The 25951-nt window shown below is 44.7% G+C and overlaps 1 protein-coding gene across 2 annotated transcripts in view; it reads left to right on the top strand.

The window, feature by feature from the left end:
• Positions 1–9857: 9857 nt before the first annotated feature.
• Positions 9858–25951, top strand: part of PRKCB (protein kinase C beta) — a 374895-nt gene continuing 358801 nt past the window's right edge. For both annotated transcript variants that reach the window (XM_086376807.1, XM_086376806.1), the window contains exons 1-2: positions 9858–10222; positions 11226–11257. In XM_086376807.1, the coding sequence (XP_086232933.1) occupies positions 10050–10222; positions 11226–11257 (205 nt within the window). In that variant the 5' untranslated portion in view covers positions 9858–10049. The remainder of the gene's footprint in view (positions 10223–11225; positions 11258–25951) is intronic.

Raw genomic sequence — 25951 nt, 5'->3', positions numbered from 1 at the left:
TATATATATGTTATACCAATTCATAAAAATAAATAAACCTAATCTATGATGAGAGAAGTCAGATAGTGGCTCTTCCTGAAGGGATATTTCCTGAGAAAGGGAAGAGGAAAGTTTTCTGTGAAGCTAGAACTTTTCTGTATTTTGATGGTGGAAATTAGATCTTGATGTATGTAAAAGCGTATACTGCTATTGACTTAAAATTAATGTACCTTATAGTTCATATGTTTTACTGCAACAAAAAGTTTCATTCTTTTTTTTTTTTTTTTTAAAGGTTATCTTTTCTGGCAGAATCTTCCTATACAGAAGTGTCCTCTTCTTACCAGATATGAATATATTTTGCTATTTTTTTATATATACCTTATTTTTAAAAATTTTCTCATTTCCTGTATTACTGGCTTTTTGTTTAGCTGACTTTTTGTATGGAGCTATTTTAATTTTATTCTTATTTTATTTTGTGTATATTCTGTAACTATTTTCTTTGTGGTGACTATAGGGAATGTCCTAAGAGCAGCTATCGTGGTTACAGCACGGGCTCTGGGGACTTCTCTGGGGGTCCAGTGGCTAAGACTCTGGTCCTAATACAGGTTTGATTCCTGGTTAGGGAACTAGATCCCACATACTGTAAATAAAAGTTCGCTTGTCACAGCAAAAAGATCACGCATGCCCCAACTTAGACATGGCACAGCCAAAAAAAAAACACAAAAACCATGGACTCCAGAGTGAGAAGACCTGGACGTGAGTCTCAGTGCTGCTGGTTTATATAATATGGAGCCGAGCCTTGGAAGAGTTACTTAACCTCTCTGTACCTTAATTTTCCCATCTGTATACAGCACAGGAATCATACATACAGTGGAGACATCAATGCATGTAAAGCATTTAGCACAGGATCTGGTTCAATGTTAGTGTCTAATCGACATTAGGGTTTTTTTTCCCATTCACTTATTTTTATTGTGGTAAAGAATACAAAACATGAAATTTACAATATTAACCCCTGTTTGAAGTGGACGGTTTAGTGGCATCAAGAACATTCTTATTGTTGTCCAGCCTTCAACACCATCCAGCTCCAGAACTTCTTCATCTTTTCAAATGGAAATTCTGTATCCATTAATCCCTTTACCTCCCCCTTCAGTTTTTTAATGTGATAAATAACATGTAACACAAATTTTAACACCTTAACCATTTGGTGTAGAGTTAAGTGGTATAAAGTATATTTGTATCATTGTTCAACTATCCCCACCATCCAGCTCCAAAGTTCTTTTCATTTTGCAAAAGTGAATCTCAGTGTCTCATTAAACAGTAAGTCCCGGTTCTTCGCAGCTTTACTGCTGCACTTTCTGTCTCTGTGGTTTTGACTACTTTAGATTCCTCATGCAAGTTGAATCACACAGTTGTCTTTTTGTAACTGGCTTATTTCACTCAGCATAATGTTCTCCAAGTTTATCCATGCTGTAGCATATGTTAGAATTTCCTTTCTTTTTAAGGATGAATAATATTCCATTATATTATAAAAACATACCACATTTTCTTTCTTTCTTTTTTTTTTAAGATTTATTTATTTATTTCACTTCTTGGCTGTGGTGGGTCTGTGTTGCTGCTGTAGGGCTTTGTCTAGTCGTGGTGAGCAGGGGTCGGGGGATGGGGTGGGAGGGGCTACTCTTCCTTGTGGTGTGTGGGCTTCTCTTGGCTTCTCTTGTTGGGGAACACAGGCTCTGCTCTGGGTGAGCATGCTTCAGCAGTTGCAGCTCGTGGAGCCAGTAGCTGCAACCCTCGGGCTTAGTTGCCCTGTGGCGTGTGGGATCTTCCCAGACTAGGGATCCAACTGGTGCCCCTTGCATTGCAAGGCTGATCCTTAACCACTGGACCACCAGGGAAGCCCTATACCACATTTTCTTAACCATTTATCTGTCCCTGGACACTTGGGTTGCTTATGCACGTTGGCTACTGTGAGTAATGCTGCTATGACATCTGTGTAAAAATATCTCTTTAAGATCCTGCTTTCACCATCTTTTAATCTTCAATCTGTTTGTGTCTTTGGATCTAAACTGATTATTTTGTAGATAGCTTATAATTAGAGCATATAATTTTTGATCCATTCTGCCAATATCTGTTTTTTGAGTATTTTACCATTAAATAAATTACTGATAAAGAGGGACTTACTTCTGTTCTTTTGCTATTTTTTCTATACGCCTTACAGCTTTTTTATTCCTCATTCTCAATAGTGCTGTTTGTGTGTGTGTGTGTGTGTGTGTGTGTTTAGCTTTTTGTAGTGGACCATTTTGATTTTATTCTTATTTCCTTTTGTGTGTATTCTATAACTATTTTCTTTGTGGTTACTATGGGGATTACATTTAACATCCTAAAGTTAAAACACTCTAATTTTAATTTGTGCTAGCTTAACTTCAACAATCAGAGAAGGCAATGGCAACCCACTCCAGTACTCTTGCCTGGAAAATCACATAGACAGAGGAGCCTGGTAGGCTGCAGTCCATGGGGTTGCGAAGAGTTGGACATGACTGAGCGACTTCACTTTCACTTTTCACTTTCATGCATTGAAGAAGGAAATGGCAACCCACTCCAGTGTTCTTGCCTGGAGAATCCCAGGGATGGGGGAGCCTGGTGGGCTGCCATCTATGGGGTCGCACAGAGTCAGACATGACTGACTCGACTTAGTAGCAGCAGCAGCAACTTCAACGATATACAAGACTGCTTTTACACAGTTCTGGTCCCATCTCTTAGTTATTGATACCACAAAATGACATTTTTTTTACATTGTGTGTCCAAAAACATAAACTAATAATATTTTTCATGATGTGTTAGTCTCTTAAATTATATAGAAAATAAAACGTGAAGTTACAAGGCAGAGTTACAATAATACTAGCTTTAGGCTAATCATTCTTTTGTAAAAAGTTGTGTATTACCCTCTTAGATCATGCAGAAAACAAAAAGCAGAGTTACAAACCATTTCTACAATAACACTAGCTCTTAAACTAGTCATTTGTTTGCCTTTACTGAGATCTCTATTTCTTCATATGTCTTTGAACTACTGTCTAGTATCCTTTCATTTCAATCTCCCTTTAGCATTTCTCGTAGGGCACATTTAATGGTTAAGAAAAAGTCCCTAAATTGTTGTTTTTCCAGGAATGGTGTTAATTTTCCCCTCAAAGTTTGAAGGACAGTTTTGCCAGTTAGGATTCTTGGTTGACAGTGTTTTTTTTTTTTTTTTTCTTTTTGCATTTTGAACATAGTCCACTGTTTTCTGGCTTCCAAAACTTTCTGATGAGAAATCTGATCATAATCTTCTCAAAGATCATTTGTACGTGATGAGTCACTTCTCTTTTGTTCCTTTCAAGCTTCCCTCTTTATCTTTGTTTTCTGACAGCTTGATTATAACCTGTTGCGGTGGGAATCTCTCTGAGTTTATTCTACTTAGTGTTAGTTGAGTTTCTTGGATGTTTATGCTCGTGTCTTTCATCAAATTGGGATGTTTTGGACCACTATTTCTTCAAATAATCTTTCTGCCTTTTCTGTCTCTCTTTTCCTTCTGAAACTCCCACAGAATATATCTTGATTTCTTGATTGTATCCTTTAGGTTCTGTTCACTTTTCTTCAATGTTTTTTCTTTCTGTTCTTCAATAATTTCAATTGTTCTATCTTCAAGTTCACTGATTCTTTTGTCTGTCTACTCAAATCTGCCTTTGAATCCCTCTGGTAAACTTTTCATTTCGGTTTCTGTACTTTTCAAACTCTTCCTGGTTCCTTTTCTTTTTCCTCCTAGAACTTTTGTAATTTTAATGACATTTTTTAGTCTAGAAAAAAATTTTTTTCTCATGTATTCAATTACTACTTATTTGTCTTAGTAAGTAAATATTGATTTCTTTTTTTTTTTCTTTCTGGTTTTCTTTTGAAGTTTTTTTCTCTTTTTCTTGATAGTTACATTTTTTTCACCCAACATTTTCTTGACTTTCCCTGTCTTCCTTTAGTTCTTTGATTATGTTTAAGATGGTTGTTTTAAAGTCTTTGTCTAGGAGGTTCTACATGTAGTCTTTCACTGGGATGGTTTCTGTTGGTTCATGTTTTTCTTTTGAATGGGCCAAACTTTCTTGTTTTGTAATATTAACTTTTAATCATTAATAATAATTCCCTGGTGGCTCAGATGGTAAAGAAGCTGCCTGTAATGCAGGAGACCTGGGTTCGATCCCTGGGTCAGGAAGATCCCCTGGAGAAAGGAATGGCAACCCACTCCAGTATTTTTGCCTGGAGAATTCCATGGACAGAGGAGCCTAGCAGGCTATAGTCCATGGGGTCACAAAGAGTTGGACATGACTAAGAGACTAAACACATGCAATCATTAATAGCAGCAGTCCTAGAAGGATCTTGACTTAAATTTTTAAAATTTCTGTTTCCTTGTATGCCAGATGGGAATTGTGACATATTGTTAATTCAGTAAATATTTACTGAGCTCTTCCTAGGTGGCTCCCCATTTCTTTGATACTCTTTTCATTGAGACTTGGAGTCTCCACTTGAACCTAGGCTTTGTGGCTATTTGATGAGCAGCATATATCAAAAATGACACTGTGACAGTTTCCAGATCAGGCTTTAAGGAGCTACCATCTACTTTCTGTCTCTCAGGACACTCACTCTTGGAATTCAACTACTGTATTCTTAGGAAGCTCAAGCTGCCAATGAGAGGCTCACATAAAGAAAAAACAAGTTCCCTGACTCAAAGCCCTGGGTGAGCTCTCAACTAAAGTTCAGCACCAATCTATCAGCCATGCAAGTGAGCATCTTGAAAGCAGATCCTTCAGCCTCTAGTCAAGACATCACTACTGATGTCACATAGGATAGAGATGAGCTTTTATTTATATTTTCTACTTAAATTTTAAAATTTATTTTAAAAATCTATTCTTTAGATGGGACTTCCCCAGTGGCCCAGTGGTTAAGACTCTGCACTTCCAGTGTACGGGGTGAGGGCTCAAGTCTTGGTTGCGGAACTAACATCCCTTGTGCTGCACAGTGTGGCCAAAATTCTTTTTTAAAAATCCATTCTTTAGAATAGAGCTGTCCAAAAAATACAATGTGAGGCACATACATAATTTTATTTATTTTTTGGAAGCCACAGTAAACAAGTGAGAAGAAGCAGGTAAAATTAATTTTAGAGAGAAATTTTATTTAACCCAATATATTCAAAATATGTTTTCAATGTGCAATGAACATAAAAATAATTTATGAGATATTTTACACTCTTGTTCACACTAAGTATGTAATATTTTGGGGTGTATTTTACACTTGCAATTACATCTCAGTTGAGACTAGCTGCATTCCATATGTGGCAACTGACTACCGTACTGTGAGAGTGTAGCCTTGTAATGAAAGAATTGGAAGGCAGACTATATATCTGCTGCTATTTACAGTTGAGGAAAGCAAGACCCAGAGGGAGGAAGTGACTTGCCCAGGGGTGTGCCCTGTTGTGGACTGAATGGTGGCCCCCTCAAAGGTATGTCCATGTCTTTTTTCGGTTATTGTGGGTCATAGTTATGGTATGCGGGATCTAGTTTCCTGACCAGGGATTGCACCCAGACTTCCTGCATTGGAAGCATGTAGTTTTAACCACTAAACCACCAGGGGAGTCCCATATATGTCCATGCCTTAATTCCTTTGGTAAAACAGTCTTTGCAAATGGAATTAACTTAATGATCTTGAGATGAAGACACTATTACAGATTATCTGGGAATGCCCTAAACAGCCAGTGTCCTTGTAAGAGATACACAGAGAAGATTAGACAGACAGAGGAGAAGACTGATACATAGACAGAAATTGATGTGAAGATAGAGGCAGCCATGGGGGTGATGTGCCCATAAGCCAAGGAAAATAAGGAAAGCTGAGCCACCAGAACTTGGAAGAGGCAAGGAAAGATTCTTTTCTAAAACCTCCAGAGAGAGTAGGGCCTGTAGACATCTTGATTTCAGTCTTCTGGACTTCAGAATTGTGAAAGAATAAGTTTCTGTTTTTTTAGGCACTTAGTTTTGCAATAATTTTTTATGGCAGCCTCAGGAAACTAATATATACAGCAAGTTTGAGGTGTGGACTTGAAAGCTCCTGAATTTCATCCCCAGCCAGAGCAGTCTGCTTTCTTATTGCCTCTGAAATCTTTCAAGTGGCCAGCATTCATTCTTTTACAAGCAGAGTGGATCACATGACCTAGAGGGCCCATGACCATTATATAGAGAGCCACTGTCCTTTTGCTCCAAGGAACACCATGAACTCTTGTCATCATCCTTTGCCTCATCTACTCAAATGACCTCAACTGCTCTCCCTGTTTCTACTCTTTCCACCTTCAGTTTTTTTTTATGCATAGTTTCCAGGGTAATCTTGAAAAAAAAACAACAACAACAAAACCCTCCAAATATATCTAGCCAAATCTCTGCTCTCAATCTTCCAGTGACTTCACATTCACTGGAGTGAAGTCCAAACTCCCTACGACACATCTACAAGGCCCGGCTATTTTATGGACCTTGTTTGTATCTGTTCACTCCAGGCACAGAGAACTTGCTGCTTCTCCAACATGTTGAGCACAGTCCTTCTCCAGGCCTGTTACATTTGCTGTTTTTCTCTGCCTGGAACATTCTCTACCCTCATAGCCCCATGGCTCATCCTCTTATTTTATTCAGGTCTTTACTCAGATGTTCTGTTTTCATAAAGGATTTCCCTGGTTGCTGTTACTATTCATTCCTTTACCATGCTTTATTTTTCTTTATAGGATGAATCCCATGCCACTTAGTATAGATTTATTAGTTCCTTAGGTTTTTGTTCATCTTCACCTTTGGCTGTATGATGGCAGGAACTTTTGTCTTTTATTTAACAGTGTGCAGAAAAACACATAACAGATATTCCATAAATTCAATCCTGAATGAGTGAACAAATGAATGAGGAAGTAGAAGCATGCAGGCTCCATGTAATCATAACTTTTTTCCTAGAGAAGTCAGAATCTGGATATATAGGTGAAGTTCTACCAATGTGAACCAAAAAGTATATGTTCACTGGAATGGCTAAAAGAATGTATCCAAGGCCACCTGTTTGAGACCCCTGCCCTATAGGATCCGGGCCCACTGGGAACTGTGTTCCCCATCTTCAGATAGTGCAGCTGCTCCAGGAATTGAGTGGTTCTTAAGGATCTACCAGCTTTTTCCTCTGTAGGCCCAGGCCCCATGAGGTCTTGTTTGTTGTTATAGACCAAAATCATCCAGAACTCTTCATTCAAAAGGCAGGATGTGGGCTGTAAGCTTCCAGCTCATCAGTTCAAAGAAAACCTACTTCAGCAGCAATGTCTCCTGGGATATTTTCGCAAGCCTCCCTGGAAGATGCTGGGGCCTCTTAAAGGACTAATAATAGACAGACACGTCCAGTTTCCCAAACATGTCAAACTTAAAAGTGAAGGCTATTTTTTCCTTGTTACCTTTGAAATACTACGTAGGGAAAGGACATTCCATTATGACAGTCATCGCTCTCCACATGCCACTTAATAACGATTTAGACTCAACAGCTTCCAAGCGAAATCATCCTAGGAGGAGCTGAGCTTCATTAGGCAGAAGTTCAGTGTAACTGGTTCAACTCCATCCAGCCCTCCTTCAGCCCTTTGTCACCAGAATGCTTTGTGCTTCAGCAGGTTTAACCACTGTTCAATGACAATGTGACTTTGGGTGTCTCTTTTAATCACTCTGAGCCTTGCTGACTTTATCCATCATGAAAGTTCCTAAACTGACACAGGGTTACCTAGAGGACTGAATAAAACAGTGCAAGTATCTGTGACACTCACCTGGCACCTGATGTTTATTATTATTGAACACTTACTGGACGTGGGTGGGGGCAAAGAGGTAATGTCCTTTAAGTTTTCATTCATCCACTTGTTCACACAATTACTCATTCAACCAATGTTTATTGAGCTCTGGGGAGGTGTTAGGCACAGAGCTTGGTGCAAGGTGACATAATGGTGAATAGCAAGAGGTATACATACTATGAAAATCTCTCCAGATGCTGCCACTTGCCCAAAACATCTGCGCCTGCTTGCTCTCAGAGCCTAGGACTAGTGCAGGAGTTCACAGTCTAATGCAGCACTGTGTTCCCAGAGTGTGGAGCATGGTGGGTAAATGTTCAAGTGCAGTTCATGCATGCTGTCATTTAGTCACTAAGTTGTGTCAGACTCTGCGATCCCGTGACCTGTAGCCCACCAGTCTCATCTGTCCATGGGACTTCCCAGGCCGTTCGCTTCTTGGATGGGGCACTAAATCACACTGCATTACTCATGTAGATAAGTATTACTCTTCGGTTGCCTTTCTAGCTTTCAGATTCCATCCAGGGGAGAGTCCCAGTTGAATGCTAGTGTGTCTTTAGCATCTCTCTAACATTTGGTAATCTTCCATAAACAAAAGAAGGCCTCAGGCGCAGATGTTTTGGGCAAGTGGCAGCATCTGGAGAGATTTTCAAAGTATGTGTACCTCTTGCTATTCAAACTCAGAAACTAGATAAATATTTTTCCCTAGATGGTGCACAAATGTGACCAGCATTTGTGAAGATGGGTCAGGAGTGAAAGTTGGGGAAACACTGGCCTCTTAAATTTCTCCCAACCCCCCTCCCCACCTATAAACATTTTTTTATTGGCGTATAGTTCATTTACAATGTTGTATTAGTTTCAGGCATACAGTAAAGTGAATCAGGTAGACATATATACATATATCCACTCTTTTTTTTTCTCTTTTTTTAAGATTATTTTCCCTTAAAGGACATTATAGGCTTTCTTGGTGGCTCAGTGGTAAAGAATCCACCTGCAATGCAGAAGGCGTGGGTTCGATCCCTGGGTTGAGAAGATCCCCTGGAGAAGGAAATGGCAACCCACTCCAGCATTCTTGTCTGGGAAATCCCATGGACAGAGGAGCCTGGTGCGCTACAGTCCATGGGGTTGTAAAGAGTAGGACACAACTGAGCGACTAAACAACAATAGGCCATTACAGAGTACTGAGTAGAGTTCCCTGTGCTACACTGTGTGTCCTTATTAGTTATCTATTTTATATACAGTAGTGTATATATGTCAAGCCCAATCTCCCAATTTATTCCTCCCTCCACCTCCCCACTCCCTTTAATGGCCCCATTTTACAGTTGACAGAAACTGAGTCTCTTTGTGGAGGGGATGGACAGAAAGTAGGGAGTTTTCTTCTAAACGATCAGGCGAGCAAAGCCAAGAATTGTCTTCGTGGTCGAGTTAGACGTGTATGTATAAAATAATGATTACTCCTCCCTTCCCTCTGCAGTACGTGTGTGCGTCTTTGTGTATGTGTGTGTGGAGCCACAGGCCTTTCCGAATGAGTGACAGCGGGAGCCCGTCCCTCCAGGAGCCGCGTGCAGAGTGACCAATGGCACAGATAGGCTGTGGATGGGTACCAGTCTCTGCAGAAGCCCGGCTGGAAACCGTCGCACCCACCCTTTCCACTCCCCACCGCTCCCCCTTTTCCTCCCCCCACCCCCCTACCCCCGCTCCATCAGTCTTTTTCCGCTCTCGGTTTCCCTGGGCGCACCCAAGGTGCTTATCGCCTTCTTGCAATTCAGGCCGAGGACAGGGTCGGGGGTGCGCGGCGCGGGGGGGCCGAGGCTCAGGTCTGGCGGTTGCAGACTGCGGTCCCCGGTGCCGCCGCAGCACTGCGGCTGAGAACGCTTCGCTGGGAGGCCGGCAGCCTCGGGGTGCTAATATGTAAAGCAGCTGGCGGCGCGGGGCGGGGCCTGGAGGCGATGCAAATGAGGGAGGCGGGGTCTGCCCGGGGCTCCGCCCCCCTCCCCCGCAGCTGGGGCCAGCGGTGCCAAGCGCAGCTGGACTAACAGCGGCAGCTGGGCGAGTGACAGCTCCAGCTCCGCGCGCCGCGGCCGCCAGAGCCGGCGCAGAGGAAGCGCCCGCGGCCCCTGGCGCCTAAGCGGCCGCCTCCTTCCGCGCCTCCCGGGCCCGCAGCCCGCGGTCCCGCGGCCCCGAGCCGGCACTTCTCGGGCTCCGGCTCCCCGCGCGCAAGATGGCTGACCCGGCCGCGGGGCCGCCGCCGAGCGAGGGAGAGGAGAGCACCGTGCGCTTCGCCCGCAAAGGCGCCCTCCGGCAGAAGAACGTGCACGAGGTGAAGAACCACAAATTCACCGCCCGCTTCTTCAAGCAGCCCACCTTCTGCAGCCACTGCACCGACTTCATCTGGTGAGAGCGCGCCGGCGCAGGGCACCTTCTCGGGGCCCCGAGGGCAGCGCCGCGCGCGCGGGGACCCTTGTCCGCGTCCCCCCTCCGCCCTGCGCCTCCGAGGGAGGAGAAGCCCCACATCCCCGGAGCTCCCCGCTACGGACCCTTCTGCCCTGGACTCCCCGGTGGACGGTCCTGCGGCTTCCCGCTCCCCCGGGTCCCAGACGGCCGACCGCGGGGTGCCTCCTGCCCTGTCTCCCTCCCAGTCGCCTCGGAGCGCCCTGGGGCCGCGGCGCGGACGGCTGTCCCTCCCCGGGAGGGCAGCGTCTCTAGTGCCTTTTCGCACGGGGTTCCCTGTCCCTCCGCCTCCTTCCGGGCTCGAGGCACCCTCACCCCCCTTCCCTCCTTTCCGGGGGCAGCGCCCTGAGTGTCCTCTCTCTATCTCCCTGCGGGCACAGGGCATCCTTTCCTCCTCCTCCGTGTCTCCGAGGGCAGCGCCCTGTGTTATCTCTTTACTGCTCCTCCCTGCGGGCCTGGGTTCTCCTTTCCACTCCTCGGTTTCCCGGTGCACATCACTGCGGGAACCCTCTGGTCCCCGGTCCTTCTGGGCATGGGGAGTCCTCTCTCCGTCCCTGTCCTCCCGGAAACACCATCGCCGCGGGGGCTCTGCCAGTCTCCCTCCCGATGCGTCTTTTTCTTTTCTCTTTCTCCGAGGGTACGCGGGCATCTCTGTGGGCAGATCTCCTGCCTGCCCTCCGCCCCCACCACGACGGAAACGCTCCCCCAACCCCGCCACCTGGTGGTCGCAAACTCCTCTCTCTGCTTTTTGAGGGGAGATGGAGGTTACCGCTGAACTCCTACCTTCCCCCTCCCCCTGAAAGGCGGAAGACTCTTGGGCACCCGCCTGTGGCTGGGAGGTTGCACCTGGGCCAGAGGGGCAGGGGAAGTGGGGTGACTCTGCGGGGGAACTAACCGGCGGCTGGGCCCCTCGGGCTGTCTGACATGCCTCCTTCTGCCTTTGCAGGGGCTTCGGGAAGCAAGGATTTCAGTGCCAAGGTAGGCTGTGGGGTTCTGGCCCATTTGTGCAAAGAGAAGGTAAAAAAAGACTTCCTAGAAGTGACTGAATTAGGCAGAGAGTGAAGGCACCACGGCTGTCAGAGTGACCTCCCAACTTAGGAATTCATCACCACAGAAAGGTCTTGTTAATACAAGGGGTGCTGTATGTGGGGCAGAGGTGCTCCATCCAGGAAGGGCTGGTGGGGCTGAGAGGCCCTGCTGGCCAAGGAAGTGTATCCACCCTTTCTACCTTCCTGCAGCTATCCGAAGAGTGAACCTGTCCTGCCTGGTCAGTTCGCCAGATAGGTGCACGCATGAGTGCTAAGTCGCTTCAGTCATGTCCAACTCCTTGTGACCCCATGGACTGTACCCCACCAGGCTCCTCTGTCCATGGGATTCTTCAGGCATGAACACTGGAGTGGGTTGCCTCCAGGGGATCTTCCCGACCCAAGGATCGAACCTGCATCGTTTACCTTTCCTGCACTGGCAGGCAGATTCTTGACCACTAGCGCCACCTGGGAAGCCCCTCCCCACCGATTCCTGCTCTCATGCCTTTCCACATCCCTTGCCCCATGGAGGTCTCTACAGGTGGCCTCTGCCTCTGCAGATGGTGTATCCCCTAGAAAGGCGACCGTGATTGTCCCCTGGGCCTCTGCCCTCTCTGAAGAAGTGGTTCCAGATGGAGTGCTTCTCAGATCCTGGTTTAAATTGCCCTTTCTCTCTTCTGGCTAGGTACAGGAAGGCTCCAAGTGACTGCTTACCTGGGTCCTTGCATCAGGCCTGAGATCCTTGACCCTAGCCAGGGATGCGCAGCCTAGGGGTGACTCGGCTGTCGCTAGCTGCAGGTTCTCTCTCCAGATGCCAGATCACCTGTAGTCTTGTTTAGCCCTTAGGGTGTCAAACGTTTTTTTAATTTGATGTCAACATTGTAGAACTGAAGATTTCACAAACGTATCTGACTTTGCAGCTTCAAGTGTGCTGACTGTTGGTCCCACTTTCTTTTTAGAACTACCATTTGGAGCTGAGAGCAGCTGTTTTCATAGGCAGGGTGCACATTCACCATTTTGTCTCAATCGATTGCGACCAGGCCTGCTTCACCCAGTTTTGGCCCCTGTAGGGCCAAGAGTTTCAACCTCTGGTCTGGAAAGTGCCTGTTTTTAGACCAGCTATGGCTGAGTTTGGTGAGAAATGTCACATTTCTGGGGAATGTCTTAGGGACCAGTTGATTGCCCTGATAAGCTGGGCAGAGATCAGGGGAAGAAAGCATTTGAATATTAAAGAGTCTGAGATGTGACTTAGCACTGACTGACAGTTTAGTTGTAGCACCTCCACCCTCCAGAGAAAGTAAAGTGATCCCTGGTGAGTGTGGGTGGCATTGTCAGTTGTACAGAATGCCTGCAGTGTGGCACTGCTTTCTTCTGAGACTTGTATGTCCTCTAACCTGAAATCTGAGCCGAGCCCGCTTAGCTGGTGAGTGTCATAGAACCCCATCCCCCTCCTCCTTTACCAGGATTTGGAGCCCCAGTTTTACACACTGCATGAGAGGATTTCCCACATCCCTTTAAATGGCAACATTTTGGTTCTGGTGCAAACTGTTGGATTGTTTTCTAGAACATTATTAACCCCTGGAGCAGAATGCCAGTGGTGTCTTAGCCCAGGAACACGTAGATCTTTGAGGTTACCTCTCACTTTCATGAATCAGTTTCTGCCTTTGTGGCTTGCTGAGGTCCAGGGTGATTTTTGAACATTTTAATGCAGCTTTTCTATCCCAGCTGCTCTGCAGTTATTAGCGATGGGAACGTTGCTTGCAACATGCAGGTAATGATACATCTGAAGCGGGAGATCCTTTTATTCAAAGAAGGAACAGTGGTCAGCATTTTCTGGTGCAGCTATTAAGGCAGAATTAAAGTTTCTAATGAAACATGGCAGCTTAAGAGGTCGCCATGCTTAATTTTTTAAATCGCTTTTCTTTATCTCCTCTCCAGGCAATGTAGGGTAGTGGGCATGTGCACAGCCTATCAGGCTATCACTGTGGCTTGGAATCTTGGCCTGAGACTTTGCAGCTGTGTTACTTAGCCTCTTTGTACCTCAGGCTCTTCATTTATAAAATGGGTCCAGTAACAATACCTACCTTTAAAAATTGCTAAGTGGCTCCAAGTTGTTAACAGTATGTAAGATGCTTGGACCAGAGGTCAGCACAGACTCAGCACTCAGAAGATATCATCTCCTAGGATTGTCTCCAAACTAAACTAGTGGTGGGGCAGCTGTGTGTAAGAGGAGACTGGGCTGCAGGGTTACTTTGCTATGAAACCAGCTGCCATGTTAGAGTCAAAATCCAGCTGTGAACATGTGGTCACCTTGTGTTACTGCTTTGTTCATATATGCCAACTGGGCTGGATGGGAAGGAGCCAGAGAGGGGAAGGGGCAGTTTGACAGCCCTTGAAATTGAGTTGTTTAGGACTTCATGCTTAGGGATATTTAGGAAAGGGAAAGATTATCCTCTTATCCTGGGGCTTCCTTGGCAGCTCAGTCAAGAATCTGCCTGCAAGGCCAGAAACCTGGGTTCGATCCCTGGGTCGGGAAGATCCCCTGAAGAAGGGAATGGCCACCCACTCCAGTATTCTTGCCTAGAGATTTTCAAGGACAGAGGAGCCTGGTGGGCTACAGTCCACGGGGTCGCAAAGAATTGGACAAGGCTGAGCAACTAACACTTACTCCTTACTTAAGATTGTTCTCAGGTACGCTCAGAATTACCTGGGACTAATCTTGGAACCTCAGAGCTATTCCTTATTCAAGCATTTTGGGCACTGCGTATTTCCTCAGGGTGAATCTAATGAAAATGGGATCAGCATTGCATAGAAAATGCCTAAGGTTTTATTGTCACCAAAGTCAGAGGTCCAAAGGCCAGGGTCCTGTGTTCTTTTCAGTTTTCCACTCTACAACCCCAGAAGTGAAAATTATCTCATGGTTCAAGAAGGATGCTGGACTATCCAGTCATCACATCTTTATTTCAGCCAACGGTAGGAGGAATGGTAAAGGAAGGCGAAGGACACATGAACAGGAAGTTGCCTCTTACACTTCTGCCTGAATGCTGTTAGCTAGAACTTAATCAAATACCCACACCCTGCTGCTGCAAAGGAGTGTGCTGCTGCAAAGGAAATGTGATGTTAATTTCAGGTAGCCCTAGTCCCAGCTAAAAGCTAGGGTGGGGGGTTTTCCACCTCAAAAATAGAAGGGACTAGGGATCCAGCCTCTGCCATTCTTGGGTAGGAGGTGTGTAGGATGATCATAAGGCAAGGAAACCACTGAGCCCCAGGCTCCATGGTGCTGCCATGGAAATTGGGGATGCTAAGATGGAAAGTCCATAAACCACGGGAAATTGGAAATTTGTGTGTGCTCAGGGAGCTGAAGAATAGATTTTCTTGCTTTTGTACAAAAATCTAGATTGACTGCCACATAATTTCTCCCGTTTTGTTTCCACTCTCTGTATTTTCTATAAGACCATTCTCGGTGAGGTAGTTTAAGAATGTCTCTGGTGACAGGGGACTGGAGCTGAGAATCTGTATTATGACACTGCCTAAATTCTGAATAAGAAATAGGATCCCTCAGATAAGCAAGGCAGACTTGTCTCTGTAGCATTCTTTAGAGGAGCTGCAGACCTGCCATTTGTGCCTTAGTTGTAATTAAGACAAGGCTTTGGGTGGAATTAGACTCTTACCCCAAGAAGCTTTTGCAGTTTGGCAGAGAAGGAAAAAAAAATTTTTTTTAAAGGAAGTGACATCATTAGAAATAGGGAGACAATAAAATGCAGAGATTTAGAATTCCTAGCATGTGGTTGGAGTCAGAAAGAACTGGGTTTGAATCTATGCTCTGACACCTACAACTGTGTAAAATCGGGCAAGTCTTCCATATGTCATGGCCTCAGTTTGCTCAGCTGTGAAATGGGCTGATAGTACCTACCTTATAGGGTTATGGTGAAAAGTAATGAAGTGGTACAAGAGAAGTATCCACTGTTGCTAATTCTAAGTTAGATGATAATTATTACTTCTTTAGCTGTAGGGAACTGTGTCAACAGGGGACAGAGTTAATACGGGAACTCATTAAATGACTATGTGACTTTCATGTATTTAGGTGGGTTTTCTTCTTAGGTATGTTTCTTTGCAGACTTCAGGTGACACCAGTGAGTCTGGCCCCAGCCAGCCAGCTTGCTTAGATTATATTTTCTCACCCTTCTTGTGAGAAGAATCTAAACTTCCCATGGACTCACTAGAAAAACCCCAGTGCACTAATTTTCTGACTATGAAAACCTAGCATTGATGATTATAATGAATAAACCAGCTGTCCCCTTTCCTGCATAGATTAGAAAACGTGTTTTTAAGCCTTCTTTTTTAATTTTTATTTTTTATTGAAGTACAGATGATTTACAGTGTTGTGCAAATCTCTGCTGTACAGCAAAGTGACTCAGCTACACACATGTAGACATTCTTTTTAAAATATTCTTTTCCATTATAGTTTACACAGGATATTGAATATAGTTCACTTTGCTTTTTAAAAACCTTATAATAGACATTATTCTTAAAAATCCCCAAAGTATTTCATGAATCCAGTCATTGCTGGTTTCATCAACTTTGACTTTATAGGATTCAAGTTTATTTTAGTCTGTAGTTAGCACATAGAAATTAGAATATGTACTTTTTAAAAACAACAAAGATGAATCAAACGTTCATTTTATTTTTGGCATATTTTTTTCCCTAGGAACTTATGATGTCTTCAAGTTCACATTGAACTCTCTCAGTAAAATCATTAATAGGGCCCCCCCTATTTTTGGCCATACTATGCAGCACGTGGGATCCTTAGGTCCCCGACCAGGGATTGAACATGCACCCCCTGTATTGGAAGCATGGAGTTTTAACCACTGGGCCACCAGGGAAATACCCAGAGGGCCTTTTTGTGTGTACAGTCACATGTCAGGCCACAGGCTACTGGAGCCTCTGTTATTCCACTTCTCTCCCTTCCCAGAAGTAGATCCCAGAGGCCTGTGAGTGAGACTCCACTTATCTCTTGGCTTCTTCTGAATGTGTTCTAGGGGTCCCAGGTGGATAAAAGGCACAGGCTTTTTGAATTTGTGTTTGTTGGCTTGACTTTTTATTTTTTTCCACCTGAAATGGGATTTGGGGCTCAAAGTCCCAAATGAAGTAAAAAATTTTAAGGGTAGATTAATGCTGGATCTGAACAAGAAGAAAGGTTGATTTGTTGAAAAGGCAGCAGCCAATTCATTTTGAGCTGTAGAGCACTCAGGGAGAGCTTGAAGCTTGGTCACTGGGCAACAGAATGCCTTTCTAAGTAAATATGGAAAATATGACCTTTGAAAATCTAGTTGATATGATATTCTGGTTATTAGAAACTCATTAAAAAATATATTATTTCTGAGTACCAGTGATACTCCAAGTACTGCCCGGAAGCAGATGCAGCATGCTTATGGTGCATCTGGGTCAGTAAAGAAAAAGATTCAGAGAACTTAACTGGTCAAAAGATAAACCAAAGGTGTGAAAATAATTTGTACATGTTCTTGCTGTTGGGGCCTCTCTCCTCTGCCTCTGTCTCTCCCTATCTTTTTGTTTCTGTCTCTGTCTCTCTCTACACATGCACACAGGCACACACACGTGCATATACACATAAATAGACCAGTATATCACAATTTTGATAACATGTGTCTCCTTTGGATGCTTTTCAGCTACAAGTAGTTAAATTATTAAGTACAATTTTAATCCTCTGGTCTTTTGTCTTTGCAGCCCAATTAATTCCTGGGTTGGAGAGGGGAACCAGCTGAGAATTTCATTATCTGTGGCTCATGTTTTCAAAAGCTTGGTCTCTTATCATTCTTGGCATTTGATCTAATCACAAGGATTCTTTGACATCATTCATCTCATGTCTTCATTGAAATTGTATAATGCTTCGCAGAAAGTTCTGTTGGATAGAGCTGCCTTAGACCCTAGCAGTAGGTTTCACAATAATCCTAATGTGAGCAGACTCTGGGAGATTGGGATGGACAGGGAAGCCTGGCGTGCTGCAGTCCCTGGGGTCACAAAGAGTCAGATAGTCTGAGCGACTGAACAGCAAATGTGAGCGCATTTAACTTAACTTTGTCAACTCTTAACTCTTCTTAATATGAAATACCAATTTTAAGATTAAATTTAAAAGAAAAGAGGACATAAAAACTGACAAAAGATAAGAAAATGGATAAAATTAGAGAGAAAAGAGGCAGGTGAGGAGGGGATTTGGTGATGAAGTGGGAAGGAGGCCCTGCTTACCACTTGGTCCAGCACTTGCTTATGTTCTAAAGACACATACCAGAAACAGATGAGGCTTCACTGGTCCCCATCGGAGTGGATCCAGAGAGACCCCAGGGAAATAGCAACCTTGTGTCCTTCTCATCTTTCTTTTTAGACATTTATCTTTATGGGGGGTTGTGTTTAAAACACACATGGTTAAAAAATAAAGTAATACAAAAGTAAAAAAAAATTGTGTGATAGACTGTTGATCTTTTTATAGCATTCACAAAATCCAGAGCGTTTACATGTGGCATTTGGAGGTGTGATGAATGCTTGGAAATCTGGTGGGAAATTTGTCTATTTACCACATCCATCCATCCATCCTTCCTTCCTTCCGAAAAGTATTCACTCATTAAACTTCCTGTATCAGGAATTATGTTAGATGGCAGGAGCACAATGGTGAATGAGATTGAGAAGATTCTTATTGTCGTGGGGCTTCCAGTGTAATGGGAGAGATAAGACATTCTATCGATACAAATCATTGCAGCAATGTTTAATTTCACTCTTGTTAGAAAAACATATCATATATTAATGCATATATGTGGAGTCTAGAAAAATGGTAAAGAAGAACCTATTTCCAGGGCAGGAATAGAGATACAGATGAAAGAACAGACATGTGGGCAAAGAGGAGGGGAAAAGGGAGGGCGGGACGACTTGGGAGACCGACTGACATATATACACTGCTTTGCGTAAAGAGCTAGTGGGAACCTGCTGGAAAGCACAGGAAGTGCAACGCGGTGCTCTGTGAAGACCTAGAGGGCTGAGATGGGGTGGGTGGGAGGGGGCCCAGAGGGAGGGGATCTGTGTGTACATAGAGCTGCTTCCACGCTGCGTCCACACTAAATTGTGCAGCAGAAACTAACACAACATTGCAAAGCTATTATACTCCAATAAAAAGCTTCTCTCTTGTTAGACTTTGAAGGGGATGTTCAGGGTGCTGTGGGGGCATGTAGGGGATGCTAGCCTATGTAACAGTTGGGGTGGAGTCAGGGAATTAAACATCAAACAACTTCTCATTCTTTGAGGTAATCTGAGAAAGTCTGAGTTGTCAAGGAACTGGAGCTAAAAAATCTGTATTGTGAAGTGGCTCATATCCTAGATAAAGATACACAGGAGGTCTTATCTCTGTGACATTCCGTGGAGAAGCCCTGAATCTATCTGTGTCTTGGTACAATGAATATTGAGCAGAATTAGACAATTATGTTAAGATGGCTTCTCTCTCAGTTTGACAGACAGAAAACGTTGTCTCCTCTTAGCTAATAACTCAGGTGATGAGCTGGCTTCCTTTTTGTTCAGGGACTGCCGTTTGAGGTTGTTCTAAAGGAGAAAAATCACCATTTCAGAGATGGAGGGGCAAGTCTGAGGCAACAGACTGAGAATAAATAGAGCAATTGTACGTGTGTGTGTGTGTGTGTGTGTACACACAGAAATTCTTTTCCATTAGTTCATTACAAGATATAGAAGTATACAACTGAGTCGCTCTGCTGTACACCAGAAACTGAACATTGCAAATCAACTATATTTCAATTAAAGAGAGAGAGAGAGCAAGCAAAATCTATCAGCGAAAGGCATTTGTGAGCTAAAAGCCAGTTTTCAAGGGCACAAGATTATTTGCATTTTCTGCTGAATACCTTCCTCACCCTGGGTCCATGGCTGATTTCCTATTGCTGGTTCATTCCATTGGCTTGGGCGGTGTGTTTTCTCTCGTTGGGAAGATAATTTTTAAGCAGTTTCACAATAAGCAGCATTGATTCACATGTAGAGGAAGATCCTTTGTCAGTTCTCTTTCCATCTTTCTGATTGCTTCAAGAAGAAAGTCTCAGTCTCATAAAAATCTGAGTCCTTTGTGTGTGTGTGTGTGTTTAATAAAGGGACTACAGGGAATTATAGAAACATACAGGTATATTAGTTTCTACCTGTAATCCACTTTTAACTAATGTTGAGCCTCATGCTGTTCTTCCTCTGGGCCTCATTTCTTACTGGCTCTTCCTCCTTGTGAGTCAGGAAGAGGGGTTTCAGTGTCTTCCCAGAAACGTTTGGTGTTGCAGGGAAGCTGTGTTGCACAGAATTGAAAGGCACAGCAGTTCAGACTCTGACAGTGTCTGGAAGAGATGATAGCGTTTATTCAGGATGATAGCCTTTAGTAATGTTACTGTTGTTATCGTTGCTGTTGTTGCTACCTTTTCTTTTTTACTTTCTTTTTTTATTTTTTAAATAAGGGTATAGTGGTTTTATGGGGCTTCCCAGGTAGCACTAGTGGTAAAGAACCCACCTGCCAATGCAGGAGACCTAAGAGATGCGGATTCAATCCCTGAGTTGGGGAGATCCCCTGGAGGAGGAAATGGCAGCTCACTCCAATATTCTTACATGGAGACTCCCATGGATAGAGGGGCCTGGCGGGCTATGGTTGGTATGATTGGCAAGAGTCGGACAATGACTGAAGCGACTTAACATACACACATAGTCGCTTTACAGTGTTGTGTTGGTTTCTGCTGTACAACAAACGGAATCAGCTATGTGTGTGTGTGTGTCCTCTCCCTCTTAGACCCCCACCCTCTTCCCCATCCCACCCCTCTAGGCCATCACAGAGCACCCAGCTGAGTTCCCTGTGCTATACTGCAGGTTCCCCTAGCCATCTATTTTACACATGGTAGTGTATATATGTCAGTCCTGGGAATTGTCCTTTGCTTGCTTGTCTATGTCTTTTGGATGTCTCTTTCCCCTGTAGCCCACATGCAAAAATTTGCCCTACTGGGTCAGAAGGAGAACTCAGATCCAGACTAGGAGGGTTCTGGTCCTCCTTATTGAGTCTTGGCATTCGCTTAGTAAACAGAAATTAACTTTGCTCAACAGTAACAATGTTCCTGGGGGAAATTCTAGACTCTTCTTTCACCTTGCCACTGCCCACTGCCCAGTTAACCAAACTTTGCGTCTCTAGATAGGCAGTAAAAATTGGACTTGCTAGTGAAGGCTTAGAAATCGAATAGACACGATTTCCTACCCTGGCTTTGTCTTTCCATGGCCTTGTGACCCTGGGCTGGTGAAATATGATCCTGCCTTTATACACCTATCCTGATAGCTCAGTTGGTAAAGAATCCACCTGCAATGCAGGAGACCCTGGTTCAATTCCTGGATCGGGAAGATCTGCTGGAGAAGGGGTAGGCTATCCACTCCAGCATTCTTGGGCTTCCCTTGTGGCTCAGCTGGTAAAGAATCCACCCTCAATGTGGGAGACCTGGGTTTGATCCCTGGATTGGGAAGATCCCCTGGAGAAGAGAAAGGCTACCCACTCCAGAATTCTGGCCTGGAGAATTCCATGGACTGTATAGTCCATAGGGTCACAGAGAGTGGGAAAAGACTGACTTTCACTTTCACTTTCACATCTGTCTATCCATCTACCCATTTACCCACCAATCCATTCCTCTGTCCACCCAGCTGTTTTTCTGTTCCATCATCCATCCATCTATCCATCCAGCCATTTCCCCATCCATCTGGCCATCTGTCCATCTATCCATTCATTCAGTAAATATTCATTGAGTGCCTACCATGAATTGGGTACTGTTCTAGGAGCTAAAACTAGACCGGTAAAGGAGCCAGAGCCCCTGCCCTCAGGGACATTTATTGGAAGAACAGCAATTAAGTAACTTAGAAGAAATACATTGTTTAACATCAGGTTGCAGTATGGGCTTTGGAAAGAAAGAAGACACTGTGCTTGCCCTTGAAAATCTCTCTGGTCTTTGGAGGGGAGAGGAGAACAGCAGGACCAGTTACTTCCGGTACATAAATGAGAAGTATTACACCAAGGGTGTGAAAAGGCTTTGAATGACATCCGTACTCCTGGGAGGAAAGGAGAAGATTCCACACTGGACCTGACATTTGGGAACAATCTTCCAGCAGGAGTGGGAGTTCCCAGATTGACAGGGGGTGAGGGCTGGGGTGGGTGTTTCGGGCAGAGGAGAGCAACATGGAGCCCTGGAAGAGTGAACGGGCTCCGGCGGGAACAGGAAGTGGGGGGTGTGCGTGCAGGAGGAGCTGGTGGGAGGGCAGCGTCATGTGGGGGCTGGGGCGGGGGGTGTCTGGACCTTGTGAAGGAGCATAGTGACTAGGAAGTGACTGTTGTCATTGCTGTAGAGCGGGATGTGTGGGGGTGAGTGAGATGGCCAAATGTTCGAAAAAGAGAATGAGGTGTATTCTGAAACCGTAATTGCTGTGACTCAGTTCCTGAAATTCCAGGCTGGTGGGGTTGGAGGTCAGATAAGAGAAACTGAAATGACCATTTAGAAGCAGTGGTGGTGTTGATGGGCGGGGGGTGGGGGGGGTGTTCCCAGAGCGTGGAGGGGCTGCTGCTATTTTGCACATCCTAAAGAGACATTTGGATTTTCGTGTCAGTCATATTGTTGATGATTCTATTTTGGGAGGTGGTTACTGGGTTATTTTTATGGTTCTAACAATAGGGATATCACTCTTTGCTGCATCTTTAATCGTAGAAGGCCACAGAAATGATGTTGTCTCTAGAAGGAATCCTCCTACTCCTTTTCTCCTCTCCTGCTCTCACGCACCCAGCTCGTGTTTATTGAGCACATGTTCCACTGGAGGTAAAGGATTTGTGCTTTGGAGACAGGATGGCGTCAATATAAATCTTGGCTTCTTTTTTTTTCTGCCGGGTGGCACGTGCGATCTTAGTTCTCCAACCAGGGATGGAACCCATGCTCCCTGCATCGGAAGCACAGAGACTTAACCACTGGAGCACCGGGGAAGTTCCTAAATCTTGGCTTCTTATAGTGGGCTTCCCAGATGGTGCAGTGGTAAAGAATCTGCCTGGCAATGCAGGAGATGCAAGAGATGCAGCTTCAATCCCTGGGGTTGGAATGATCTCCTGGAGTAGGAAATGGCAACCCGCTTTTACCTGGACAATTCCACAGACAGGGAAGCTGCCGGGCTACAGTCCACGGGGTCGCAAAGAGTTGGACACGATGGAGCAAATGAGTACACACATATGGGACCTTGATCCTGTTGCTGAAGCTCTTTGAGCTTTTGGTTTTTTCAGAGGTCAAAGGCTGTCATTAGAACCTAGTTTATAGGGCTCATGGCTGGTGTTTCCTGAGCTCCTTGCTGATACACAGTAAGTACTTGATAAACAGAGTTGATTCCATTATTTCCACGGGCTGGACTCTGTCTTGTCCTTAACTCAGTCTATCATCTTGTTGGGAGGCAAGATGAATGCTCCCGAGTCAAGGACATGATGCAAGAATGAAGGTGCTTACGTGTCATGGTCAAGAGCACTCGGGGAAGCCGACAGTGGATTTGAGGGTGGAGCGCTCAGCTGCGGTGAGAGAGGCGATTTGAACGTGGCTGAGCTCAGTGCTTTCTGTGCTAGCTTCCTGGCTTTCAATGCTTTCATTGGCGGCAAACCTCAGAACTGAAATTGAAATTGAATTGAATTGAACTCTGTGATTGCCCCACCTGCTGCCTCATTTTGAAAACGTGTTGATGGCATTTCAACTTTAAATAGATTTCGGACCAGTTTCCCTTTAAACTCTGGAGGTCCCTTTAGGCTGTGGGTGGGATGTCTACCATGCCCTTTGAAGAAGACTCCTATATAATGTGGGTGAAGGTAGAGAGTGAGGTCTGCAGGACTGTCTCTTGTCTGGATGTGATGGTGGGGGTGCTGATTCTTATGGAATAGCCCTATTTTGAAGACCTTCCCTCCCTAAAGGTAGGGTCCGTTCTTTAGAGTTTAGGCAACGTGGCAAAGGAGAATTTTGACAGTTGTCTGGATTTTTTGTGTGCCTGGAAAAATGTATGGTTGGAGGTATTAATAATTCTATCTGGGGCAACATTATTCTTTGGGAAGCAGCGTTGGCATATAGGATGGTAAAGGACCATTTTCCATTTTGGTTAGAGGTCCATCTTTTTGGTGGCTTGCTCTTCGTTGTTCCAGGATTAAGTCAGCATCCTTAACATCTGCCTTCTCTGGGCCCTCACAAGCCTCTCTTTGAACCACGCTGCAACTTGAATTTCACTTTCTAGCTGAAGACTCCAGCTGGTTTTGCTCAGTGTGACACAGCTCTGCCCGGCCCAGGGCTTTTGCACGTGTTCTATCTTGAGCCTGAATCACTCTCCCCTCTCTTCTGACCCCACTACCCTCCTACTCATTGTTCAGAATTTAGTTCAGCTGTCACTTCTTCAGAGAAGCCTTCCTTGATCTTCCAAATCAGGTTCTCCCCTGCTACAGCCTCCTAACCCCTTGTCACTTTCACATTTTCTAAGAAAAAAATGTTCATTCATTTATTTAGCTGCACCACATTCTAGTTGCCTCTTGTGTGACCTCCCTTGCGGCACCCAGGCTTCTTTCTAGTTGTGATACGTAGGGGCTCAGTAGTTGCTCTGTGTGAGCTTAGTTGCCCTATGGCATGTGGAATCTTATTAATAGTTCCCTGACCAGGGATCGAACCTCTGTCCCCTGCATTAGAAGACAGATTCTTAACCATCGGACCACCACAGAAGCCCCTCCATATTCTAATTGTATGTTTATTTGACTGTTGAGTGTTCGTCTTCCCCACTAGAATATAAGTTTCCAGAGAGGTGGGACTCCATCTCTCTCACTTCCTGCTGTTCCTGGAGTACCCAGATCTATACCTGGCACGTGGTGTGTACTCGTAGATACCTTTGAATGGTATGGGGAACATAAATCCACTGAGGGAGTCATTTGATTTGGGTTTTAGTGCTAGTTTTGCTGTAGCTTGATCTACAGTTTTCCTAAAGAGCACATCACTTCCTGGTTTACAGGCTCAGATCATTTTTGTTTGAACAACAACAGCAAAAATTGTCCTCATTAAAGCCTGTTGAGGAGTGATTTTCAGAAGTATGTGAACGCTTCAATCTTAACCTCAGCTTTGGCCATGTTTCTCGGTAAAGACAAAGAGTTTCTCCGCTGAAGTCCCTGACTTTAGGACCCTGGTAGGCTAGAGTGACAATAATTTCCTTTAACAGTATATAAACTGGAAGCTACTAAAATGGCCATCAGCAGTGCACAGTGGAATACTGTACAGTAACAAGAGTGAGTAAACTCCAGCTGTATAAGACACGGATGACTAGCAAAAAACGCCAGGTGCACAAGAATATGTTCCGTAGAATTCCATGTACTTGAAGTTCAGGGACAGATGAAAGTAATCATTTGTAGTAATCATAGGTGATAGCAGGTAGGGTGGTGATTACCTACAGGAAGACTGGTGGGGACTAAGAGGGGACACCAGGGTTTGGGCGATGTTGTTTCTTGATCTGGGTGCTGGTTACATGGTGGGTTCATGACCATCCATTGAGCTGCAGACTTGTACCCATCTTCTCTTATGATATTACACTTCAACAAAAACATTAAAAAAACACTGAGCTTTGGAAATTTCCTAGTAGTCCAGTGGTTAGGATTCTGCCCTTTCACTGCTGAGGACATGGGTTCAAGCCCTGGTTGGGGAAATAAGATCCCACAAGTCATGTGGTACAGCCAAAAAAAGCACAGAGCATTAAGTCACTGAGAATCTGAGAAATGTTAGTGGGGACTTTTTCAGTTCTGCACACAGAAGTGAAATCTGTAGGGGAGACAAGCACCTTCTGGAGTCAACCACAGAGGGATGGTGCCGTTTGCCTTCTTGGGGGGACATCTGCTTTTCATTTCAATGTTGCCCATCCATTGCAAACTGTAGAACAAGGAAGCCAGGGCATCCTGACAGTTTTCCCACCCAGTAATGCGGCTCTGTTATTACCAGGAGAACTTGAGCTCATAAACTACTTTTCGGGCTTGCATTTAAAACATTCTCTCTTTGCTAAGGTATTAGTCAGAGTCTGTGAAAGCTGCTGTAACAGATAAGCCCTGACACCTTTGTGGCTTGACAGGAAGCATTTATTTCTCACTCATGGCACAGATCCACTGCAGGCGATCCTGGTCAGGCAGCCTCCCTTGCAGCCACCCAGGTCACTCGCCACTGGGCAGGAGGATGGGGAAAGGGAATATGAGAAAGCACACTCATTTCACAGCCACTTCAGCCTGGAAGGGACGCTTATTGCTTCTGCTCACATTCTCTTGGCCGGAGCTTGGGCACAGGGGTGCGTCAACCTCAGGGGGTCCTGGGATGTGTCGACCAGCTCAGGAGTAGAAGCAAATGGGTGCCTGCTGAGAAACAGCGAACCCTGCTCAAGCTCCCAGAGCCATGGTTTCCTTTGACTTCCTTGGAGCTGGGGTATTTGATTTTACCTCTAACTTGACTTCTTTAAACCTGAGAAGTGAAATGCTAGACCTCTTTATTTCGTCAAACACAGGAAGGGATGTTTGGAGGAGAACACAGTCTGTTTGTGTTGCTAAGGATGA

This window comes from Bos grunniens, chromosome 25 (genome assembly GCF_055505025.1).
Source record: "Bos grunniens cultivar Pamir isolate PY7600 chromosome 25, Bosgru_T2T1.0, whole genome shotgun sequence".
Classification (NCBI taxonomy): Eukaryota; Metazoa; Chordata; class Mammalia; order Artiodactyla; family Bovidae; genus Bos; species Bos grunniens.
Note: the sequence above shows the minus strand (reverse complement) of the source record. Positions and strands in the feature narration are given on the sequence as shown.